Source organism: Mastigoproctus giganteus, chromosome 10 (assembly GCF_048544385.1).
Source record: "Mastigoproctus giganteus isolate SK-2022 chromosome 10, ASM4854438v1, whole genome shotgun sequence".
Taxonomy (NCBI): domain Eukaryota; kingdom Metazoa; phylum Arthropoda; class Arachnida; order Uropygi; family Thelyphonidae; genus Mastigoproctus; species Mastigoproctus giganteus.
Genome location: NC_143584.1, coordinates 37,041,373 through 37,053,619, shown reverse-complemented (window position 1 = coordinate 37,053,619; position 12,247 = coordinate 37,041,373). Strand labels below are relative to the sequence as shown.

The 12,247-nt window shown below is 33.9% G+C and overlaps 1 protein-coding gene across 1 annotated transcript in view; it reads left to right on the top strand.

Annotated features, from left to right (window-relative positions):
• The window catches only part of heph (polypyrimidine tract-binding protein 1 heph), a 393,048-nt gene that overhangs the window by 307,616 nt on the left and 73,185 nt on the right, over window positions 1–12,247 (top strand). The window contains exon 11 of the mRNA XM_090383369.1: window positions 7,015–7,145. Coding sequence (XP_090239495.1) covers window positions 7,015–7,145 — 131 coding nt within the window. The remainder of the gene's footprint in view (window positions 1–7,014; window positions 7,146–12,247) is intronic.

The window sequence follows — 12,247 nt, the reverse complement described above, 5'->3', positions numbered from 1 at the left end:
TCGTAGATAAGCTTGCTCTATTAGTTTGACAATTCATGGTGTTTTCAATAGTAAGAAAAAGTAGGTGGGACATGCTGTATGAAGTAATGAAATTTTTGGATATGGCGTACATGTGGTAAGAATATACCCAGATCCTTGACATAACGTGGCCTCGACAATGCTCCCCGCATACACACTACTCAGACTCCCTCCAGTCACTATCTGGCAGAGTAGAGGTAGCAAGATTATACACTAGCTGATCCGGAAGCTTCCTAGAGAGTTACAAATAGGTTCAGTCCGGTGTACTAACTAGCGGCCGGCCTGCGAACCGTTTTCGAGCTGTACCCTCGAAATGTAAGGAATATTGGATCTCGCCACGACGTTCATCATAACCTCAAAAGTCATCAATCATACTGCATGATGGAAGAGATAGGGAATGGTTGACTGGAACTTAGCTCTAGAGACTAAACATGTGTTCCACCACTTCAAGCCTCCAATATACTCCAGTACATCCACTAGGTCAAAGGAGTTTACATTAATTATTTCAACAATGAATGAATACAATCATTAAACATATTTAGCAACCATGCAGGCTTGGACAACAGCCCACTCAAAGTGCGTGTGCACCTACATCCTATTGCCTATATTGATACTACATTTATTTTATTTGTAACCCTCAATACACGTTTAGTTTAACAAAATCATTTCAACATTTTTCACTCTATAATACGATTAAGAAAAAAAAAAAAAAAAAGCAAGCATGCATAGAACATTAAATGTGCCAGTTTAACTTACACATAAACCATTGCTTCACAAACTCTAAAGTGGTGTGCAAGGGGGTGGGGGGTAACGGTAAACATCTGAAAACCAATAAGAATGAATCGAAAATTATTGAAATATTGCTCCCAAAAAGGAGTCTCGCTTAGTGTTCTTTAGGACTAGTCCCGTAGAACAGTGTTTCTTAAATTGTATTCAGTGGAACCCTGAAGTTGTGCAAATAACTCATAGTGGTTCAGCGGAGATCTGAGGAAATGTTGTAACAATGTTTTAACCTAAGAATAATTATAAATTATTGAAGAATATATTTTAATGAGTACATTAAATAATGAAATAATATTGTTAAATTATTTTTACTTTAAAATTTCAAATAGTGCAATGCCCAATATTTAATTCAAAAGTCATCACATGGCAGCAATGCTTACTTAAATTTATAACATTGAGTGTTTCACTCAATGTTATAAAGTGTTTCTTCTTGGAAGTGTTCAGAGACTTGAATGTGTATGCCGTTTAGTTAGTGCATTCCATGTTTTCTATGATTAAGTTGGTCAAGTCAGTGCTTGCATGTGTGGCCTATACAAATTTATTAAAATAATATTTTGCAACGATATGAATTGGCAAAGTAGGTTACATTTCTTTCTTAAATCAGAATTGAATGAAAATACTACCATGGAAGTGGTACCGTCAATAAGTGATATACTTGTGAACACCATTGTTTCTGTAAAACATGAGATACCTTTGCCAGAACAAAAAAAAGGAGAGGAAAAACATTGTAAATATGACCCTCCAAACTTAAACTTTGGATTCATGTCTGCAGTGCATTATTTTTTCAGAGGTTCTGGCTAATAGTTGCTATAGCTCCTGCAAAATTAAAAAGGTAATTTTGAAATAAAGCACTAGTAATATCAGAATATGAAAACCAAATTTTAAAATTTTTGCTGTTCATTTTCTGAAAAGAATGTAAATGCCAAATTGAAAGCTCAGAAAATGCTGATTCAGAATACAGAATCTGGAAATGAGTTTGCTCTTAAAGCATTTTTAATATCATTTCTTAAATTGCATGGCAATATTGGGTGAAAATATACATCAACAACTTTTAATAAAAATAAAAAGTCAAATATCTGTGTTCTTTAATTAAATGAGTTGACCGATGCTGATAAAGCTCTACTAATCTACATTTGACATGTAGATAGGAACAACGAAATTAGAGAAAAATTCACAAACTGCTTGGAACCAGAGAAAAATGCAAGTGGTACTGAAATTTTCTCAGTGTTGTTAGATTATTTCTTCAATTTCTATTTAAAAACGTCATATTGCATTTTAATTTGTACTGATGACACAGCTAACATGACTAAGTAAGCATGCAGGATTAGTCGCCAGAATTCAACAGATAGTACCAAATATATGACACACTGTATGATACACTTAGGAACATTAGAAAGTAAAAAAAAGTGCTGAATTAGATGAAGTGTTCCTCTAATAGTTACAATCAATTCAGAGACTGCAGCACTGTAACCATTCAATACCATTCTGTAATTGCTGTAAAAGTAGTAAATTTTATAAAGACTAGCACTTGATTCATGACTATTTCCAATTCCTATGTGATAAAATGTGTTTTGTACACAATGTTATTTCTCCATAAGGAAATTCGCTGTATTCCTTAAGGTTGGATATTAAAGAGAATCTGAGAACTTTTGTAATAAATTTCTTCTTATCAAATAAAAATTGTAACCTTGCTTAGTTCTTCAAAGACAGATTGGAACATGAAATTATGTTACCTTGCAGATATATTGCAACTTTTGAATGAGCTAAACCTCTGCCCCCTTAGGGATGACAGAACAATATTTAATAGTTATGAGAAAATTGAGGTGGGGGGGGGAGAAAAATTAATTTGTGGATCAAAATACTTGAAGAAAAATTTTAGTATGTTTAGTACTTTCATGTGGTACCATCAATAAGTGATATATTTGTGAACACCATTGTTTCTGTAAAACATGAGATATCTTTGCCAGAACAAAAAAAGGAACAAAAAAAAAAAAAAAAAAAAAACCAAACACTTGAGAAGATTGAAGATTATAATTTTAGGCAACTTAAATTGATTATTGTTAACCATTTAAAAATATTAATGCATCAATTTTAAAATTAGTTTCGATTGAAACACATGATTTGCAAATTTATTTATTTATAAATTTTTTTGATTTATTGTCGAACTGGTTCCTTCGAATCTCCTAACCCATGATTTGATCAGATTTACACTTGGACTTTCACTAATGTCATGAAAATTGTAGTGATCACAAAATTTACATCTAACGGTAATGATCGAATTATTGTTTTGGTAAAACGTAAACATACACAAAAATTGTGCTCTGGTCCCGTGAAGCGATTCATTGCTACTACGTTTCCGAAAACTGGTTGAATGATAGGGACTAGCTGCGCGCTCTCCCCACCATTCATTTTCAACTTATAAAGAAAGCAAAAGTGCAGTTCATTATGGGACACCCTGTATAACAGTGCAAATTTCTTAATTGTGTGTACCATGTTTACATCTTTTTTTTTTTCCCTATAGAAGAAAACAATATTTTTTAATAGCAGATTTAGTATGTACAGCAATACCCTGCATAGCACTGATAATTGGTACCATGTTATGTGAAACTGCTGATTGAGGTATAATTATAATGGATTTTAATTGAATGCGTAGCAGAGAAACAGTCTCTAAACAAATTATAAATCTATAAACAATTTGCGCTTAATAGTCAAAAGGATTTGAAATAAAAAATATTTGAAAAATTTTATTAATGAAAATGTAACATCATGAGATATGAGAAAAAAGCTTTGTTTATTTAGGTATTTCAATCATGAGGTCTGGTGAAGTCGTCTCTTCTTTTCTCAGCATACAAGTCTTTGTAGCATCGAATCCCATCTTGTAAAATTTGCCCTGTCTTGATGCTATGCTCAACATTTGGATCTCCATTCATAATTGCCTCGCAGGCCACGTCAACCCCCCCGAAAAACTTTCCAATTTTTCTTTGGTGAAAAAAAATTTTGAAAATTCTTTTGCATCAAAAGAAATTTTGAAAATTCTTTTGATGCAGCTTCAGTGTTATCCCCTTCAGAATTGTTTTCCTCTTCATCATATACAGTTTCCTCATCAATTTCAATGAGTTGCATCATCCAAGTCATTTGCATGTGAGCCAATGTGTCATTACATTGGCAGTGTCTAAAGTTTCGAACCCCAAGTCTTTTCTGATCTTCACAATGTCTGGCTGTTGTCTGTCTGAACTTTCAATTCAAAACCAGAAAAATCATTTGCCAAATGGAGCAAAACGTGCTGTCAAACAGAATGCATGTTGTTAGTGATTTCTAGCCAAGATGCAGATTTGTTTTTGAAAATTATAATATCAGGAATGATATTATAATAAAAATTATAATATCATTCCTGATATTATAATTTTTCCAAAATGTTTGTAAAGATGATGATCCCACTCCTGTTGAAGGTTCAATTCTTGGAGAAAAGTTTGCTGTAGATAATATGCCTTGAATGTGGAAATTGTGCCTTGATCCATGGGTTGTAAGAGAGACATTGTTAGGTGGGAGAAAGCATATTTTTTTTTTGTTGAGATCAGAAATTTCGGGTGGATTGTCTAAAAGCATCAAAATTTTGAACTCCATTCCTTATCTTTGCAGTAATGTTCAACCGTTGGACAAAAATAATTTGTGAACCATTCTGTAAACAATTCTCTTGTAATCCATGCTTTCTTATTGGATCGCCAAATTACGGGCAATATGCTTTTTACGCAGCCCTTTAGAGCTCTTGGGTTTTCTGCTCTGAACACGAGTAGAGGCTTCAGTTTAAAATCCCCAGATGAGTATCTACCCAACAACAGTGTTAATCTTTTGATGCTTTATATCAAGGTTGGGCCTTTTCATTTTCAGCTAAAACAGTTCGCGAGGCCATTTTCCCCCAGAACAATCCAGTTTCATCGACATTGAAAATTTGTTCGTCCTTGTAGCCACCTTGTTCAATGATGTCTTTTAATTCACTGGGAAATATTCCAGCAGCGAATTTATTTGCACTTTCACCTGAGATACGAACATTACAAAGCCCAACAGTTTTTAAATCGGAAACACCAAACACAACTGGCTGTAAATATTTCTTTAGTCTCCTGCTCTTCTTTTTCCTTTAGCGTGTTATAGAGGCTCATGGCTTTCGCTTGAATGATGTTTTGACTCAAAAGAATTCTCTTTTGATTACAATCTTCTATCCATATTAATAAAAGACATTCCATATTAATCAATAGTGAACTTCTTTTCTTAGTTATCACTGTCATCATGTAAGATACTGTAGAAATTCCCCGATCTTTATCCGGATCCTTCTTTCAGATAATCGTTCACACTGATGCTTCATTCCTTCCATTTTCCACACGATTTTAGCATACAATGCAGCATCTTCATGACACTAGATATCAAATTTTTTTTCTAATGTAAGCCATTTACGTTTAGTAGCCTCACCACTTTCATTAGTTTTCCTTTTTTGACTCATCGTTTCATATTTAAAGGGGTAAAAAATAAGTTGTGAAATGATCAGTTTGAAAATCTATCACCTTGTCTTGTCAGGATGGAACACTGTTGCTTGTTGCCACTGACGGCCTGAGGAGAGCTATTGGCACGTGCATTTGAGACAGTATACTTGGCACTGCAGCATATCTGCATGCGTGCCTAGGCTATGACACTGCAGCATATAATTTTGTAGAGTACTTCTCTAGGCTATTACTCTAAATTTTTAACTTAAATTAGTTTATGAAGTTTATTGCTTCCTCTGAAAACTAATAAATTTATAAGTTAAGATACAAAAATATAAACAAACATGACCTTTCGGGGCGATGGAACATTATAGTCATAAAGCAATAAATTTCGACTATTATGGTTCATGATTCTAGGTTTTTTTTTTTTTTTTTTAAGTTCTAGCAAACAACCTGCTGCCAAAACTAATAAACTTAAATGGATAAAAAAAAAAAAACATTTTAATGTTCTTCAAATTTTGGTGACTTTGGTAGCAAGCATATAAATGTTTGTAATGTAGTATCATCAAGTTTATTCTATATTCAAAGGGCAAAATCTATTGTAGACCAGAAACTCCTTGAAATATAATGAAGTTACTATTAAGTTATGCCTCATTATATTAATGCAGTGTGTATATGCATTTTTTATAGTTTTTTTTTTTAGGAAGTTGCCACCTTAATCATAGTTATCGCTGAACCTACTAATGCACCAAGCTTTGAACTAGTTTTTTGTTAGGTATCACTATATCCATAATTTATTGCAATAATTTTCTATAATATTCATTCGGCTGCCTCCGTAGACAGGTGTGCAGGAGCAGCAGTGCATAGCACATGCTTCTTGATTAGACCGGGGTTCGAGCCTGTGACCACTAAATGTGGAGGATGCGGAAAAGTTAGGGAATGACCACCGCATATCCCCGGTGCAATATGGCCTTAGTTGCTATTGCTCCTAAAAACCAAATAAACAAACAACATAATATTCATTTCACTCTTGAAAAATTTAAGAGGCCCACGTCCACATTCCTTATGAGTGTGCAGTCTGTATTAAAAGCCTTTTTTTCTTTTCTTTTTTTTTTGTTGGTATAATGGTTGCAGTGTAGATAAATACTAATAGATATCTAAGAGGTTTTAGCTTTATAAGTTCGTATTTATTTATTTTTTTCTTTTGCTTCGGTGGTTTCATTAAAGAATAATGAATATTTAGACTTGTATATATGTTTTATTTTTTTATGGGGATCATTTTGTGTTATTGTTAAAGAAGTTGCAAGAGAAATGGTCAGTTATGACAGTGAATTTAATATTAAAAAAATAAATAAATAAAAAAAAAAGAACAACAGAAGAGAAAGGAGACAGTTTGCATACTCAAGACATTTTGAGATTTAATTAAAATTATAAAACTAGTAGACAGAATCAGTACCAGACAATCTTTTACCATTATTCAACTGCACCCATCCTACCATGTAGCTTCCTTTTGTTGCTGCATACTTTCCTACATCGAGAGGAAGACAGTACAAGTCAAACAAGCAAAACAGGGATTGGGCTGAGTTATTGACTATCATAAGGGACCAGTGAGCAGGATCTCAACCTTGGAATTCCAGTCTAAGATTAGTTTGGACAGGAAGCTTAAGTAATTTTAATTTTACACTATTAAGTAAAGTATAGGTAAAGAACTGTTATAAAATTTATTGCCCATTCCTAGCTTTGCCTCTAGGAGGGTTTGCCCTTTCTCCAGCAGCCAACACTGCAGCAGCCCTTGGAGTCGCAGGAATAAGACTGCCCGGCAATCAGTTCATGAGCTGTGTTCTACTTGTTAGCAACCTTAATGAACAGGTTTGTGAAATTTAATTTATTCTTTATTTAAATATGATTAAAAAGAAATCAAAATTAATTCCTTAATTTTTCTTTTTGAAGTTGAAGCATTTAGATTGTGTTGTTTTATATTACTGCTGTAATTATTAAACAAACCTTTTCACTACTCTAAAATTATTTTGTTAAACAAGGTGTTTTGTAGTACTATTGCAGACAGTGTCAGGCGCCTCTGTAGCCAGGTGGGAAGGAGGAGCAGTGCGTAGCACACACTTCTTGATTAGACCGGGGTTCGAGCCCGTCACCACCAAATACGGAGGATGCGGAAAAGTCATGGAATGACCACTGCATATCCCGGAGCAATATGGCCTTAGTTGCTAATGCTCCTAAAAACCAAATAACAAAACAGCAGTGTCAGAATTTTACTAGCCCTTTCAAATAAATGGCTGATGAAACAAAATAGCAATTTGATTTGTTTAGTAGTGGTGCAGTAGTGAAGTTAGTGAAGGCAGAAGTTCGTTCTGCTGTCATTTTAAGACCATAATAGCTATTGGATAGGAATAAATTTTCAGTTTTTTTAACTTCAAATTTTGGGAATGAGAAAGATATATTAAGGGCGCCTCCGTAGCCAGGCAGGCAGGCAGGAGCAGCAGTGCGTAACACACGCTTCTTGATTAGACCGGGGTTCGAGCCCGTGACCACCAAATACGGAGGATGTGGAAAGGTCAGGAAATGACCACCGCATATCCCTGGAGCAATGTGGCCTTAGTTGCTAATGCTCCTAAAAACCAAATAACAAAAATAAAAAAAAATATATATATATATATATTAAAAACTATTGAAATAACTAAATAATGAAAAATAGTCCCATGAAAATCCTTTTCCCTTTAGTATTAATAAAGCATCAGCAAAAAAAACTACATCACCCATGCATGCCCCTCCAAGAATTTTGCTTTTTTCTTCCTTGAATTCATTCAGACCACCCACTTGAACAACAACAATAGATGGAAGTTTGTATTTTCCAACAATCAGTCCCCTGCTGGCTGAGGTCAAACTGCTGCACATCTGTCCACAACCATTTTGCAACCTGATTTTTTTAGTTGTAATAGTTTGCTAGTATATAGTTTTTCTCTCGTTCATTGTGTAAGCTCCTGTCAACGAAAGATTTAAAAAATTGCCACAGTTCTGAGGAGGGTGCGGTTTTCAACAGTGCTTAATATTTGAAGCATTTATAATATGTTCATGTCAAACAGATAATTCAAACAGATATCTGCATTAAAAAAGTCCTAGTTTAGCTCACTTTGAAAGCATATGTACTGCTAAACAACAGCTTTTCTGAACACATTTTATAAGCAAATGTGCTGTAGATATATTTTCTTATAGAATGTGTATGTTGCCAGTGAATTATATTTTAGTGCAGTGGTTTAAAAAAGACTTTTTCTGAAAATAAAAATCGTCACCCCCCCCCCCAGAAAAGAAGTGGTAAAAAAAAAAAAAAAAAAAAGTAAACACATTTTATAAGAAAATATGCTGTAGATATACATTCTCTTACAGAATGTGTATGTTGCCAGTGAATTATATTTTAGTGCAGTGGTTTAAAAAAAGACTTTTTTTCTGAAAATAAAAATCTTCACCCCCTTAGAAAAGAAGTGGTAAAAAGTGAACACATTTTATAAGAAAATATGCTGTAGATATACATTTTCTTATAGAATGTGTATGTTGCCAGTGAATTTTATTTTAGTGCAGTGGTTTAAAAAAAAGACTTTTTCTGAAAATAAAAATCTTCACCCCCTCAGAAAAGAAGTGGTAAAAAAAAAAGTGGCAGGAGATACATAAATCACGATCATTCAACTGGATTGGTGTAGGTTGTGAGTTGGAGCATACTGTTCTCTTAAAGAAATGGAGGGGAGTGAATTTATTAATCTTAGAGTATACATAATAGATCAGTATACATACTAGTAGTACATCTATTGTTTTCACATCAAACAATACTCATTCTATGGGTGTTTTTTAATAGGAAATCTGTATATTGTTTTAGTGCATTATGAATTTAATAGTAATAATAAAAAAAAAACAGATCCTACCTCTTTTTATAAGAAATACTTTTGTTTAGCAAAATGCTATTTTGGTCAAAAATTCTGTTTTCTTCTAACTTGATCTTAAAATTTTCAAAAGTTGGCAGCTATGAACATGATAAAGGATGCACCCAGTGCCATAGATTATCCTGTAGAAATCAGAGATAACAGTTTGCTGCTTGTACTTACAACTGAAAACAAAATCGAGATATAATTTCAGATGTTAATTAAATTGCCATTTATTTTGTGTGGGGGTGGCAACCTCATTTTTGGAAGGATATAGATCTATTGAAAGGGTGTAGAGAAGAGTAACAAGATTAGTTGGGCCCACAAAAGGATTATACCAAGAAAGACCGAGGATCTGTGAATCTAGTTGTAGTCATATCTTTAGTTGTGGAAGTTTGGACAAATTATTAGAAGGATTGGGCAAATTAAGAACCCCCCCCCCACAGTGCTGAATGTGTTTTGCAGCAATTGACTGTGGTATTGCAGGGATTACTCGGTTCCACATGTCGTATTTACAACTGGAATTTTCACATAACTGGTAAAGGTAGATGAGTGTAACAAAAACATGTACAATAAAATTGTACAGAAATGATTTGTACACAAGTTAACTTTCCTTTCTGAAATATCAACTTTTATTATGTAGAAATATTTATACGTAATAAGAGATGACAAAGAAGTGATGAAAAAATCTACAAATTTCAATTGTAGATAATTCATTACTCAGGATTAAATGAGTTATAATTCACTACAAAGAACAAATGAGTATTCGGGATTGCAAGTGATAACATTCCTTTCCTAAATCTCATCTCTTATGATGTTTAAATATTTATTATTCATAAATGTTTGCAAAATTAAATTGTAGATTATTCATTACTCAAGATTAAATGAGTAAAAATTTGCTACAAAAGACAAATGACTATTCTGGATTGCTGGTTGATAGTCAAATAAAGAAAGTGATTACTGGATAAAGAAGTTAACGAGATTCTTAAAAAATACTCTGAATTTGGAAGTTAATGTGGATTCTCTGAAAAGTTGTACATATGGGTATATGATGCACATTACATACCTCTCAGTGTTTTGGAAATTAAGATGTGGCAGTACAAGCCTAGTTATTTTGCATCTGTAGGGATTGAGAGCTTACTGTGACATGAGCATTACACTTATGGATGCCGTGCTATCCGAGGGAATGATGTAATGTGAAGTTTTATTTTCTTTAATATAATCTTAAGCTTCTTTTCAGACTTTTCTTCTTATCACTGAAAACTTAAATTGAGTTTTGTCATAAATTGTTAAAAAGCCAAGGTCATGCTTCATGATAAGTATAATATGGTTTTTTGTATATTGTAACAAATAGACAGTGATGAATATGATGATAAAATTTCCAATACCTTAATGGGAGCATCTGGGTAGAAGTCATTCCTCAATGGTCACTTTTTAATTACTGTAAATAGAGTATTTCCCAATTTAATATAAATTATTGTTCTGCAAAACATTTTTATTTAAATGCTCTTTTTATTCTTTAATTATTTGTCTCTGCCACTAAGTGGCGCAATTCTCTTTTTCAATACAGTATATATTTTTAATATGTATATTATACATTTCGATATGTATATTTTTAAAATGTGCTGTTTACTTCAACTTTCTGGATATATAGGTGCCAGACAGCTCTAATTTTAGTGTATTCATAATTGGCCATTATGAATACACTTGCCATCCTAATGGCATTTTTTTTTATTTAAACACTACAATGAGTACAAAAGGCATGAATAATTTTTTTTTAGTAGAATGAAGACCACTTCTGAGTGCCATTTCCTTCCAATTATTGTTATCTATATTTTAATTCAAACAGTTCTCTCAGTGCCTGCCTTTGTATATTTTGCTCTGAAAAATTATTTGTAATATTTTCTTGGTCATATATCAGCAGAACAAAAACAAATGACTCAGTATGAGCGAGGAAGAATAATATATACAGGTTGGTTCCCCGGACTTTGGATTTCATGGACAAATCACAAACACATACACCAGTTACAGACTTAAGCAATTGGGCTGCATCACCATTTCTTGTTTTCATACCTGTTGTTTTGGTGCTGTTAATGGATTATGCTGAGTTTAAAGGTAGTAGTAGTGGCATATGATGCAAGTAAGCAAGTGTATGAGCTTATGCAGCATCAGCCAAAAAAAAAAAAAAAAAAAATCACACCATTACCTCCAAATGCCTGTCCAGTTCCTCCTTAAATTCATTTAACCTGTCTACTTCCACGATGACAGATGGAAGTTTGTTCCAGCAATTAACCACCCACTGGCTAAAGGCAAATTTCCGCACATCTATTCTACATCTGTCTTTTCTTAATTTGAATTTATGCCCCCTTAGGTTCGTAATCTGAACAAGTGGAAGGATCCCATCAGAATTCAGCGTGCTCAACCCATTCAAGGCCTTATATACCTCAATCAGATCACCGTGCAGATGCCTAGTCTCCAGCCACTGCAATTTGCAGAACTTAGCCTCTCTTGGTAAGAGGATCCCTTCATTCCCCTCACCAATCTTGTTGCCCTTCTCTGTACCCGCTCAAGTAAATCTACATCCTTCCTAAAATGAGGCCTCCAGACCTGTACGCAGTACTCAAGGCGTGGCCTGACCATTACCTTATACAGAGGGACAATCACCTCCTTCTCCCTGCTAGCGAAATTCCTATATATCATTGACAAAACCCCATGACCTGCCCTGGCAGCCTGTCTGCATTGCTCAGAAAACTTCATATCTGACTGCACAATTACTCCTAGGTCTTTTTCATTTTCTACCACCTTAAGTGTAGTACCACACAGTTGGTACGTTTCTCTGGGGTTACTTCTACCCATATGCAGTACTTTGCATTTGCCAAGGTTAAACTTCAGTTGCCACTTGTTAGCCCATCTGCCCAAATTATCTAGATCCTGTTGCAGTAGCACACTGCCATTACTGTCATTAATAACCCTGCCAACCTTTGTATCATATGCAAACTTCAACATTAAGCCTGATATACCTTCATCAATATCATTGATAAATAT